This window comes from Scomber japonicus, chromosome 5 (genome assembly GCF_027409825.1).
Source record: "Scomber japonicus isolate fScoJap1 chromosome 5, fScoJap1.pri, whole genome shotgun sequence".
NCBI classification, from domain to species: Eukaryota; Metazoa; Chordata; class Actinopteri; order Scombriformes; family Scombridae; genus Scomber; species Scomber japonicus.
In genome coordinates, this window is record NC_070582.1 from 23,407,722 (window position 1) to 23,422,274 (window position 14,553).

The 14,553-nt window shown below is 40.8% G+C and overlaps 1 protein-coding gene across 1 annotated transcript in view; it reads right to left on the reverse strand.

Annotated features, from left to right (window-relative positions):
- b4galnt4a (beta-1,4-N-acetyl-galactosaminyl transferase 4a) overlaps positions 1 to 14,553 on the reverse strand; it is a 133,042-nt gene that overhangs the window by 23,382 nt on the left and 95,107 nt on the right. Inside the window, exons 7-8 of the mRNA XM_053319176.1 lie at positions 13,358 to 13,425; positions 122 to 200 (exon numbers count right to left, since the gene is read on the reverse strand). Of these exons, the coding sequence (XP_053175151.1) occupies positions 122 to 200; positions 13,358 to 13,425 (147 nt within the window). The remainder of the gene's footprint in view (positions 1 to 121; positions 201 to 13,357; positions 13,426 to 14,553) is intronic.

Here is a 14,553-nt window from a genome sequence, read left to right on the forward strand (position 1 = left end):
GCAACAAGTGAACACTAATTGCAAATTTTCCAAATAAAGATAAATTTACATGAATGGAAGGGAAAAGAGATGTAGACAGAGAAGCAAGTGGGAGTGTCCTTGTTTAGACGGATCCACTCACCCCAACTTCCACGTGATCTGAGCCCTTATCGTCTTGCTTGTGGAGGATCTCGAAGTAGTATCGTCTGGATGAGATCAGGCTGAGGGGAGATGAGCAGAGAGATAGGTCTTATTAGACATTCAATGCTAATGAAAAAACCTTATGAAAGCATACTGTGGCTTTCATTGCCTGGAGACCTGGCAGCAGCATGTATGTGAGCAATGCTGGGTTACTAAAAAGTAAAGGTATAATTTTATGATGCAGCTGTGGAGTAAGGTAAACAGTTTGACTTTAAATGCAGAGAAGTCATAAAAAACTGATGTCAATTGGACCTGACCATTAACAGATTAATCAGCCTAGAATCTAACTATGTGCTACAGGCAAGATGGCAAAAGAGATAGCAGTGAGCTGGGATATTACCAGCCTCGGGCCCTGAATAAAACACTCCATCTGAGACTGTGAAGGAGAAAAATCAATGTGCCACATAAATCAACATTTTACACTTCTACAAGCTCCAGTATTTCTGCTGGAACTCCTGGTTAGACAGAGTAAAGGTCTGATTTAAACTTCTTTACTGTCCCTGCACTGATGAAACACAGACACACACACACACACACACACACACACACACACACACACACACACACACACACACACACACACACACACACACACACACACACACACACACACACACACACACAGCAACAATGCTTTATTCTAATCAAAAAAACATCTCGGTTAATAGGCCAGCATCTGCTGCTTGATAAGAGGCACCACAGCACTGCACCACACATCATTAGCTCTCAAAACACTCATGCAGTCACAGTTAAACACACTTATGTATGGGAAATGAATGAAAAGATGACTTTGTATGTAAACTATATATCTACAGTGTAGTGAAAGCATGTGTGCTTCATTTATAGAGCAGCTCTGCTTATAAAGGTAAAACGGCACTGTAACTGAGAAAAACGAATTCCTATAAAGAGGATCATGTTAATTCATGTTCGCTGCAGCCTGGCAATTTGTGAAACACTAGCTGCTCTGAACTTCGGAGTCGTTTGGCTCTTCCATATTCATGTGCTCCGATTCACTAAGATATGTGATGGATCGCTTTTATTTCCGCTCATTTTCTTTCTTTGTTTCGGTTTTCTTTGATGTTCCCCTTTCTCTCTCCTGTCTCTCCTCCCGAAACAAACACAAGCTCATCGTCTTTGATGAACTGTGTTATGATTTGAAAGCAGTCCCACAAAAAATGGGAGAATATATGAAAAAAAGACAAGTGCAAGTAAACAAAAAAAAGTTTATTGCATCATGTTGCATGTTATCCTTGTTCTAGAAAGTACTGTGCCTTCATGTTGTTCAGCTATGTGTATGTTGGTTTTAAATTTGGCATTTTGTAATTACAAATGTCCATCACACAGAGTGACATCTGCAAAATCTAAAACGAATCAATTTACAAGATCCAAAATCAAGAAAAGGGTTAGGGCAATCTCAAATCTCATGAAATTTTAGCTTTTTGTACAGAAGCGTAATGCATGCACTTGTTCTGTCGTTCTGAATTAACGAGATCATTATCTCAGAATTTTTTCCATTTTTAATGGAAAAAATAATCCAGCTCCATTTTTCTGAATTAACAAAACACCTCAAAATCCAGACTGCAGTACCACCGCCATCTGAATTTTGTTGTGCTCAAAGTAGTATAATTATGGTATGGATGGCCTCTGAGCGAGGTGAAGTTCCTGAAAGAAAAATACACATGTTCTATTTGGGTTCTTTTATGAACATAATGCACTGTACTATTTTTTACTCATGATTTCATCTGAATCCTAAAGATTTCTGTTCCCAATCAATGTCCTCGCTAACATAATAATGTATTAAAATTGGGTCACCCCAGTGTACCTCTCTGTGGAACCTCTCAGCTCTGTGGACAGTTTGATGTTTGTTTCATGCATATTTACACTTTGTGACATTTTTTTGCCTGTCCTGAGGTTCTTTTGCAAAGTCGACAAACTAATAACAATACCATCTATATTACTTACATGAGTATGTAATGTTTCAAACCAAAAACAAGATAAAGATGTATGAAACTAAATAGATGGGACATGTTTGCTTCCATGAAATCGAGCAAGTGGAAATGAGAGCTTCTCTTGGGATTTTGAGGTATCTCATTAATTCATTTTTTTTTCTATGAAAACTTTTTTTCCAGAATTGTGAGACAATTATCAAGTTAATTTAGAAATCAGGGCACTTTTTTCTCAAGTGAATGTATAACCCTTCCGTACTTTTGCTTGAAACCATTATTAAATTATTAAAATGAGTAAGTGAGTGTGTGTGTGTGTGTGTGTGTGTTTGTTCCTGATGTGGAAAGGATGGATGTTGAAAGGGAAGGACAAAGGCTGAGGGGGGCGGTCACGTGTTGCCCCATGCACAAACGCCGCCACATCATCTGGTTGCCCAGCGTTCTGTATCCAATAAATCATTGCAGGTGCAGGAGAGCAGTGACAGTGTGCTAAGGTCACTCTCTCATGAATAGGGAACATCCCTCAGTGCAGCTGCTGAAACGGCACTCAGCAAACTTAAGTGCCACTTTCAGCTCCTGGCACCCTGCTTGCTCTTTGCCAAATGATTCAAACATAACACCATCATCTCCGCTCCCAGACTATAATCAGGGGGATGGTTTTTTTTTTAAAACCAAAGGCCGAAAAAATGATTTTACAAAACATGCAGTCAAAAGACTACATTACATTAGATAAAATTAGATTAGGTTAGATTAAATGAAATATTAATCAATATAATGTAGGGAGTAATCAGAATCATCTCAACCAGAGGGCAAATGTTTGTCTATAGCAAAAGATACATTGCATGAAAATATTATGAAATGGAAACACACAAAAAGTTATCTTTTACTGAATTGAATCTCACTGACCCAATTCTACCAAATTCAATTTTAGGTTTACATGTTACATCTTTCATTTGACATCCTGAGCTGAAGCTGATATCTTTTTGGCGGACTTCGTTTATTGACTTCCTGTCCCTGAGCAGACGACTGTAGATGGTTTTAGGAAATATTAGAACATTTCCTGACCCCTCATTAGATTGTCTAATTCACCCCATAATCTGACTCCATCTGGGGGATAATCTAATGTCAGAGCTGAGCGGATGCAGTCTGCCGCCACAAAGTTTCTGTGTCAGTCTGATATGCCACCATAGGCCTGTAATTAATAACAACCCTACAGATCTACACACAAAACTCTCAAAGTGTATTATATTGTATATATATTGTCTTTCTGCCCCTTCTCACTCTCAGAAACGCAAGAACTCATGTAACACATAGTGAGCTTGAATTTAAGGAGTGACAGAGTGGCATCTCCGCCAATATAAACCTGTTTACCTTGATAAGATGGCAGATAAGGAAATGTACCCAAGTCGACAGACACAAAATCACACACACATATATATACACACACTGCAGATAGCAGGCGTATCAACAGCAGCAGAGAGAGATTGGAACAAACAAATGGATCATATCACACTGAGAAACAAAGATGGATAACAAGTCATATTCACATACTTTTCTATCTATCTGTCTTTTGTTTTGCTATTTCCTTTTTATTTTCTATCTGAAACAAAGTAATTCTGTGTGCCAATTCAACAGCAATTTCATTTTTGGTTCATTTCATTTCATTCTACTGCGGAGGTGAGAAATCTTTTAGGTCCTGTGGCATTCATTGTCTGCAGTCTGTAGATAGTTATTTCCCTTTTTAAACTCTGCATGGTTTCTTTGTGTGTTTATCCATTATTTTTTTGAGTTTAGTGTGAATAAGATGGATATTCTTTGTCAAAATAGATGACGGAACATAATGTAGATGGGGACAAATATGATACGGTCAGAGACAAGGAAGAGATACGTAAAGAAATGGAGCTGAGAGGGAAATTAAAATACTTTTTTGGGATCTGTACTCTAAAAAGTCTTATATTAAACTTAAAATCCAAAAAGATGGAATAATGAAAACAAAGAAAGAGCACAGAGTAGGAGAGGCAGAGGTGTTTTGCACTCGCATGAGTCTGTGTTTGTGTGTGTGTGCACGCCCACACACTGGTCACACCAGTCTTCCCGTGATGGATGATGAGGCCTGCTTTGGTTGAAAGAGATGAAGAGACAGAGAGACAGGCGGAAAGAAAGATGAAGGAGGAGCGATAAATAACAAATGCACAGCAGAAACAGAGAGGGAATTATAAATGCTTTCTGTGTCTTGAAATACATTACAGTGAATATCACTGAGACGTAATTTCATACAGAACGCCACGCCAGATGAGAAAAAAAACATAAAAAGAGCAAGTGAAGGGCAAATGAGAGATGGGAGAGGAAAGAATAGCTATTAGCGTGTGACTCAGAGGATGAGTAGAGGACACAAAACAAGAGTCTAATTGCCTGACTAATTGGAGTCTTTGTTTCCAGTTTTCCTTCATTGGGCTTAACGGATAGAGACAGACAAAGAGGCTTGACTGGGCTGGATAACACAAGATGGGACTGTGGGAGCTAAACAGTATTCAGAGAGTATCATCGCTGCCCAAGTTTTGCTGGATTTGTATGAAATATTTATTTGGCCTGAACATATAGAGAAGTGTTTTATTCCTGCTGAGAGACAAAGTCCTTTCAAAAGCATCTAAAAGAAATCTGTTGGAATACAGGTTTGTATAAAGAAATATACAAACGCTTGGGTGCATAACACCCTGAAAACAGTGTGATGCAAATTCACATACACACACCCTCAGTGTTACTAACCAAGTTTGAAGTGAGCAGATCTGAGTGTTGAGTGAAATGGAGACAATATATTTTCTGCCCTTGGTAAACACTGGCCCTCTTTCTCTCCCGTCATCATACTGGCTCCTATCTGCCTGGCGGCTACAGCAATATCCTGATTCTACTTTTTCAGTATCTCTTCTCTTTTTCCAACTTAATTTCTCATATCACCCCCGTCCCCGTCTCTCTCTCTCTCTCTCTCTTTGCTTGATTTCTCACTCTCTTAATACCCACAGGTGGCCTTTAAATAAAAGAGTATGCTCGGCGAGCGCTCTCCTCTCAACTACATTAATGATACCAGTGTTTAGAGCTGCCCCAAGGAGACGCACAAACTTCACTTTTTTCCCCTCCGCTCTCTCCCCTCTTCACTCCATTTCTCATGCATTCCTCTAATCCATCAGAGAGCTATCATGCTGCTCTTCCCTGCAGCCTCAATAAATCCCCTTTCTTCCATCCCCTCCCTTCATTCTGTCCTCCCCCCTCCGCTGCCCGCTTTCTGCCTCTTCTCCGGTATCTTGTCCAACGCTTCTCGCACATCTCTTCTCCCTGTATCTGCCGCGTCCAATTCCCCCACATATAATTATCTAATACAGCGTTATAGTATTACTATCTCCAATGCTTTTTCTTCTGCACGCCTCCACTTCACCCTTTTCTCACTTTGATTTTGTATTAACACTCCATCTCCTCTCTCTCTGGCCTGAATGTGTAGACGTGGAAAAAAGAAAAGAAAAAAAGTGTACCAGTTTCTCACAATGCCTTTCCCTCCAGGGGTTTTGTGTATGTGTGCTACACAGACCCAGAGGCATTTGCTCTTTTCATCACAGCAAACTACAATTATTGCATCATGTCAAGGTCGAATTATACAGCATGTACTAATGTGCAGAGGTGAGGGGGTGACAGAATGATAACTCTGGTGATAGTTCAGATTTCTCATTTTCATCAAATCCCATGAATAAAAATAGAAATTATATTAGACCATTATTTAAGAAATGTATTAATGAGCTACACAGAGTGACATATCCCTTTATTTCAATGAACCCACTGACTATCAATTTCAGTGAAAACCACATGCAAACACTTGCTACCATACATATTTAGATGTGTACCACAGACGTCGTAGCATTGGTAATGACCTTTATTGTAGGTATAAAAGGATAGCAGGAAGGAATGCAGCAAAGTACAGTTCGTCAGGCAGAAGATCAGGAACCAAGCGCACCCAGGATAACAGAGGCGATGACACAGCAGTCCTACAGTCTTTGATGTAGAGTAACCCTCAGGAGTAATGGCAGGGAAATTACATAATCGATGGGGGAGAATACAAAGTGCAAGTGTAGAGGCTGAACTCGTAACCGGGGTAAAGAAGCTGAGGCATTCCCAGGGCAGAGATGAGGCAAGGTGATCAGAGTTAAGCAGAGTCGTAACCGGGAAGTCAAACCGACGGTGAGTGCTGGAGAGTCTTGCATCAAGAGCAAAGAACAAATCTATCAACAAGTGAGCAGGCAGGAGAAGCATATATGCTGGCTTGATTGCAGATGAGTTGCAGCTGAGAATCCAGGTGAGAATGATGAGCTGATGAGGTGGGAGTGGCTGACTGGCAGAGTGGAACAGTGTTGGGATGAGTAGAGAAATACCAGAGCAGAAGATAAAAAGAAGAAAGCTGACTGTGACCAAAGTGTTACGAGATGCACTAAAATTAAGTGGTGCGTGCAACATCATCGGACTGATAAATTAATAAGATAATAGTGCACACGAGCTTTAAAGAAAAGATACACAGGGATACACAATTCTGAGTTGGGAAAGGAGTAGCCACTTATCCAGCATCTGGCAAGTACTTAAGTTAAAGCATATTGAACCCTTAGACACATTGTTGGTTTGGGTCTTTTCATAAGATTTGGTGAAAATGAGAAAAATGTAAAAAAAGCACTAGTGTTATAGGCTAAGTGTGTGAGTCAGAAATGTGTGCATGAAGTGTATGCGTGTGCGCCTGTTGACCTCTTCTCATGACGTAGCGATACATCTTGGACATTCACCAAATTACTTTCCAGACGGCAGACATATCTGTTCCCTCAGCTGCAGACCGGAGTTTCTCCCTTCCACTGAACTTACCCTCCGTCATCATTACTGTGTCTAATCAAGGAGCGGTGTTAGGGTTTGGGTGTACTCATGCATTACTGCCAATCAGATGTCTGATATCACAGTTTTTCTCAGCTCAAGCCATATGCATCCACACCCCCAAAGACATTCTGATTACACATAAGCCACTACACAAAGATGAATGCACAGACATACACACACTCTAACATAGATTTGTGTCGCAGCAGGCTCCCATCACTCATAGAAACAGATGGCAGAGTGAAGGCCTGAGGGAAGTAAGCGGGACAGAAAAGTCATTGCAGCACGCTGGGAAACGGCTTCATTCTAATTCAACTGCTACAGTGTATCAACCACATGTGCATACACTCACATACAATTGTATGCACACACATTATGAGACAGTGCAGGTGCGTGTCCTAAAGCAGGTGCTGTGTTTAGTCTGTCTCCACGCTCAATCAGTATTCCTATGATGTCATGAGCACAAGTACTATACTTTCCCCTCTCTAAATGCTTGAGTCTCCTCACCAGCTAATAGCTAGCAGTGCTTAAGTGATTCAATTATAGATACTGAGAGATCCCATAGTGAAATAACTGGTCATTCTCCACTAGGTTTCTCTCATCGTTACCGGGAAAGGCACGGTTAATTCTCTCCATCCAACTATTATCAGCCTTTGGAGGTTTTTCTGTGAAGTCATATGTGTAGAAAACAAATGAGAGCATTTGTAGTATGTATAAAGCACAAAAACATAAAAGTAAGAGAAAGATAAGAAGAAAGAGGGAAAAAAAAGTTGGCAAGAAGGAAAGACAGAGAGGGTTTTTAAAAATAAGACATCACAAACTGCCAAATGTGTGTGTGTGCATGTACACACAAAGAGAAAGAAGACAAGTCAACGCCCACGTGTCTGTGGAGGATTGGGCGTAAATGTCATTTCCCGCAGTTTGTGAACTGAAAGCTGCTCCTTCAAAATGCCAGCTGCGGCATTACAGATAACCTTGGAATCCTCTTCTGCCTTTCCTCCCCTCCATGCTACTGTCAAAGGTCAGCAGCAGCCATTTTAAATTTTGATCCTTACACCTGAAGGTGAAAATTCTGACACAGCAAACCCTAATGTTTGGAAAATCAGAAGCACGTGCACACAAGGGTTGAGAAATAGAGATATCGTTTTCTTTTTGCCTGATGGCACTATTTTCAACTCCGACCTCATCTCGCCACGCTGACAAGATTCAGCCAGTGCTCATTAGCTTCCAATATTTTCCAATATTCCCTCTAATCTTCAGCTTACTGTCAATCACGTCTCAGTCTGAGCTGCTCAAAAGGTTCTAAAACACTTCACGTCAGTCAAGCTCAGTATGCAACTGCAGCACGGCTCAGTTTATAGAATTTTAGCAAATGTCAATCACCCCGGTGTTGTCTATACGGCCCGAGGCACCAGTAGCTGTGTCAGAGAGCAGAGATTGTGTTGACAGGGTTATCTGGGTTCCTCATCTGACTACTTCACTGTCACGCATCAAACTGTTGTGACAGCACTGAGCAGGCACTGCCAAACTATCGCTTCACAGGTATAAGCAGAGGTGGAGACAAACAGTTGAACAGACAAAAAGGGAAACTTTGAAAGTGACATGGGTATTAATATAACAGATGCTCCCACCATGAAAAAAAAGGAGTTTTATGATAATTCTTATTTTGATACAGTCTAGTTTTGTTACTTTTAGGGCTTTATCTCTTCCAATCTGTGGTTGACTGTTATGCCAGCGAGGCTATAATAATGGGCAAAATAAAAGCAAGTCAATGGTGTTTTAAAATGTGTATTGATGGCTGCTATAACATTTATAGAAATCCTCACGCAGATCAGTTTTAATGAGATGAAGCTCCATAGGAAAGCATAAAAAATAAAAAAAGGGAGACAATAAGAACACAATTGAGATATAGCACGAATAACAAACACTCTCCATCTTCAAGTTTTATATGCCAAACTTTCCATTTATGCAAACAAAAGCAAAACTATTTCTCCCCAGAAGAGTGTGAGTCATTACCTCCAGGTGGTCACAGCCAGGTGGTGTGCATGACTACCAGATCTCCCTAACAGGTGTACTGATCCAGCTTCCCTGTCCATCCCATCTATTTAAATTGCCACCTAGGACAGACTATCACACACTGAGACAACAGGAAGGCCACGCCCCGCTGGTGGAGACGAAGGGGCATTTGGAGATGGGAATCATTTCTGTCAGTGTTAGAACAGCATGCGTCTTTGCCTGGCTGTCACTGCTGCGTGATGTTTGCACTGCAGCGTATGCATGCAAACCCCCATCCTATCCCAGCTGTTTATCTACAGTATTAAAGCTTTACATTCACTACCCAAAATGTAATTACCATGATGACTCTACACTGGGCATGGCAGGGAAAGAAGAAAAAGAGAGAGAGAGAGACAGACAGAGAGAATGAGAATGAAAATGTGGCATTGTTTTGATGAGGGTATGGCACCTGAAAGCCTAAGATGCAGCCATCCAAGGCACAGAGTAACCACAAAGGGACTGCCAAAGGGACTCTGTGTGTATGTGTATGTGTATGTGTGTATGGTTGTGTGGTTGTGTGTGCATGTGGGAGTGTGCGTGTATGTTTGTGGGTTTCAGTACCTTTTTGATTTTGCAATTTGTGGAGACCTCCAACAGGCGAGTGATGTGTTTCCAGTGAACCCCCTCAACAACAATATGTTTCATTCCCTGACAATATGATTCAGCCCTGCAGCAGCCATTAGTCACTGTTCACTCAGCTCTACTACAGCACGCCGTACAGCTCTGATGAACCCAGACGTATAAATAACTGCAGTTCAAAGCGTGAAAAACAAAAACAAAAACAAAAAAAAAACAACAACGCTGCTAAAGTGGGAGTGTCTGTTGTGTGGTTTCATTCTGCTCTCTGTTTAATTACATTTTTTGAAGGCTGCTCTCCTTTTGGTTTTGTTTTCTGTTCAGCTCCGTTCTTTTATGCTCCATTTTTACTTAGTTCTGTCCCACTTCATCCTGTTCTTAGGCCCAATATGATAATAACTAGGAACAATAGCACATTAAGTGTCAGAGCTTTTTTAAAGTGCAGAACTTAACTGTGGTGGAGTAGAGAGTATAAATAGGCTCAAATGATCCTGAACATATTCTCCAATAACAAATTGCATGTGGGGATCATGCCGCTAAAGGCTAGCTGCAGCGTCCTGTGTACTGACTTTTCATTTTCACAGTGGCTTCCCATCCACACAATTGACTGCAATATTCTAGAAATGCCTAATTCATTTCATTTTGTTAAATTATTTCTCTATTTTATCAGGTTTACAAATGTCTCATATTACCTGGTGATGAAATATGTCTAATAATGGATTATTATTGCTGTACACACACACACACGCACTCATGCTATTCTTCCCATTTTTTAGGAAAATGATATCTTGTTCTGTTCTGCACTGCTAATTTGCTCATTTCAGTTCTATCCCACCTAATTTGAAGAATAGCTTTTTATGAATTGGCGATTAATCCTGCCGCACACACAATTAGTCATGCTCAGGAGCACATCAGCTTTTGCCACAAACAGGTCAAGTGTAATGGTGTGTGAGGGGTGGGTGTCGTATAGTGCCGCATAGGGTATGCGGGATATTATGAATAAACTGCCTTTACTGTAGGATGTTTCAATGAAGTCATCAGAGGCAGAGAGGAATTTCAAATGCCACGGTATTTAACAAACACATGCACATTAACGCACAGACGCGTGGATTTCCTTGCGTGCAAAAACATGAATATGTTCACTTACGCACGCCCACACGCAGGAACATCAAACACGATTTTGTCTAATTATCTTAAGCTAGACTTTCACGCCGTATTTGACACACTTCCCCTAAAGCATGTGATGTGTGGAGCTATAGCATAAAAACAGATATGACTTATTGTCAGTAGCCCTTTCCACCCATGAAACCCCACAACATTTTCATCTCAGACAATTTGGTGAGATGACAGTGGAATCATAAATCACTTCAAAAGATCTGAGAGAAGGTCCTGAATGGTAGTATATAGAGCACAAAGCTAATGCATCTGCAACAGCTTCTCAAGTGGGGTCAATTATATTACTGACAGTATGTTACGCAAATTCTATACATGTTCTATACACAATTATATACACAACCATGTACATAAACACACACCAAAAGATACACAGTAACAGATCATACAACATGCAATCTCACACCCAAATGTCCCTACTCCAGCATCATTCTGCCTCCACGCTTGGTTACTCTGTGGTTGTTATTGTTGTTATTGTCGAAGAACACAAGACGCTTATCAGACAGCAAGAGAAAATAGAAAAACTTTCAACCCCGTCCTTACTTCCTGCTCTCTCATCTTCTTCTTCATCTTTTGTCGTCTGTCTGTACTCCCTCGTCGTCTGGTGTGCCTGCTGCGTTAACCAGGCCCAGTTAATCCTACGCAGTAGTATACACACACACACTTGCCAACAGGTCCTGGCCTGCATTCAGCACCTCATGGGATTAATAAATCTTCATTCATTAAATAATTGTGTGTGTGTGTAGTGTTCTATGCATTTTAGTAATCCTCAAAGGATGATGAGGTGATGTCATACCATGTCTGTACTTACTTCCCCTGCTCTGCATTAAGCTTTAATAATTTTATTGAAGCTACTGTATCTGGCAAACAATTTGTATCAACAGCAATGAATATCCATTACTTTTTTTTTGTAGTTTGTACTTTGATTCGCGTAACTGTCTTGCACGTCACATGACTGTACAACAGCAGTAGGAAAGATTTTGATATGGTAGGAGATACTTTACACAGATGCAGTTGATTTTATTTTTCATGCTGTAGAATTGTAGGCATTAATACAGGAGTATCCAGCTTTAGCATTAAGCTTAAAACTGAACAAAAGGGTTATGCCAAATGACGTCTGATCTGACTACTAGAATTAATATCAATGAAGGTGTCAACTAAAATACTCCATTATTTCACAAATTGAGCTCAAATCATAAGCTCAATCAGGTTCATTAAGTCTTAAGTGCCACTCAAGTCATCTGATCATCAGCTGATGTCATTGAGCTTCAACTGCACACCTACACATGCTGTCACCAAAAACAACAAACAGAGAAGTCAGTTTGGAAACATATCTATGTATGTAGTATGTCATCATAAGTGCACAGACAACACAAATACAGCAGTGCCCTGACTTTGTTCACTCTAGTCTCTCTCTTTTCCTTTGGCCTGGCTGGGAAGTATTTCATTAGTATTGATAATTGATGTGCAGCAGAATCATATACTGTATGATCACATTTCAACAAAATCCGTTATTGAGGTCTTAGTTTTACACACATGAGCAGTATGGTTTTATAAAATGCTTAACAGCGTAACACTGCATTGCATTTGTATGTCATATTTGATATATATATCTATTTTAGATAATAATCATTACTGACATCAAGATTTTGATTTAAACAACATTGGCTAACACCAGAAAGCTGCTTTAAGTAGTCATATTTGCCATTTTAGCAAACTGTGATGGGAGTGTTTCAGGCTAATGTTACTGAAACACAGTGTGACTTGTTTTTCTTTATCTTTATTCTGTGTGTTCCTCATCCAACTTGTACCATTTAGGAGCTCTACAATATTCTGAACATTCACTACAAACACCATCGGCGGTGCGTGTGTGTGAATAATTTACAGCACTCTACTCTGTATCATCCGATCGGGCAAATGCGGGATACCAAAGGAATAGGAGTACTGTTCTTAGGATCTCCTCTCTTGCTGCATAACTGCATCAACATAACAATGATTTTAGACGCAAAGTGGGTGCAGATGAGCCCTCATATTAAAGGCCGCTTTTACGCGAGCAGCTCTCAGCAATTAGGGAGAGAGACGTGAGAAGCGGATAGGTTAATACATTCTCATCTTACATTTAGAGAAAGAGGCTTTTCAACTGCTATGATCCTACACACTCTTAACACCTGATGAGAACACTCTATATATGTTAATTCATATATGAACACATACACACACAGATATACACAGTGAACAGTTGAGCCATCAATTTCCTCTTGTGTGTGTGTGGTGAAAGCCTTTTGAAGCAATTATGTTACAAACTAGGCTGGAAACAGACATGAATGGAGCATCACTGGTGCAAACTGCTGCTCGACAGCTAAAGAGACACTTCACCAGCAACATAGCAGTCCTAAGAGATGCAACAGCAGAGGTGTAAATTTGTCAAGCTTACTGCTAGATGTTAACAGGAACTTTCTTTCGGTGTCTGTACTGGCTTGAGAGTAAAATAACTGTGCTGTTAAGAAATGTGGGTGGTTGTCACAGGTACTTACTGCACAGACTTGGAGGACTGGGACCTGAACTTGCTGAACTCGCCTGGAGCTGTCCACTCTGTACCCAGCTGCAACACACGAGACAGAAGACACACATCAGAGAGAGTGTGACAGAAAGAGAGAAGGGTAGAGAGAGAGGGTGCACACAAGTGATAGCAGAGGATATACTGTAACAGCAGAAGACATTTTCAAGAAGTTTGCTAGTGAAGGGTATTCATCAGAAAAAATTCCCAAAGCCAAGGACACCGATTACATGATTCTTTGGCATTGGCTATACATTTTCTTAAAGGGTTGTGTCTAAGGAGGAACAACAGTTGGACCTCCTTTTTAAAGTTCTTTTTCAAAGCAGAAAATGTATGGTCGATTGAAAAGGACACCGCACAATCCTGATTGCTACCCTGGTCATGATAAAACAGTGAATGAATTGGGAAAACAAGATGAAATGCCCTGAAGCAACAAGGAAAGTCAGTCAGAAGGCGAGTTCTGACAAAATCAGCAAACAGACGAGAGCTAATGGCTATAAACAGACAGAAAATGAGAAAGAACAATTCCCTGCCAATACTGACTCTAAGAAGCCGGCTCATCGGGAACCCTGGGGCTCCTGCTTCAGCCCTGCGGTCGAATCAGTGCCCATTCATTTCCTCAGCAAGCCAACGCGACTAATTAGGGCCCCTGCTGCTGCTGATCCACAATAAAAGAATAAGGCTAAGATCACAGTGGGAATGCCTTTAAATGTCTGTGTTGGCCACACGTCTGGGTTTGAAACCAAAAACATTGTCTCACATGGTGGTGACAGATCACAAGAGCCTTTCAGCTTGTAAATAGCTGCTGATCCTCACTCTGGGTACTACCATGTTTTCATGGGGAGCAGCATGCACGTACAGTATACCTACAGGAAAATCACACACACACACACACACACACACACACACACACACGAATGAAATTATACAATTGCGCCCTCTGAATCGGTTTGCTGGCATGGGAAGAGAGCCACTACGGGAGGAAAACTTCTAAAACAGGCAGTAATGTCTGTCCAAAACCAACGAAGCCTCTGGCAGTACTAAAGCCTCAGAGAGTCTCTGTGAAGCAGTTGGCTGGAGAGCAGGAGGACACAATGTGTGCTACTGTGCCTTCACTCTGAGGCCTACTGCATGCTGGTGTTGTAGTACATTTCCACACCAACAGTCAGAGAA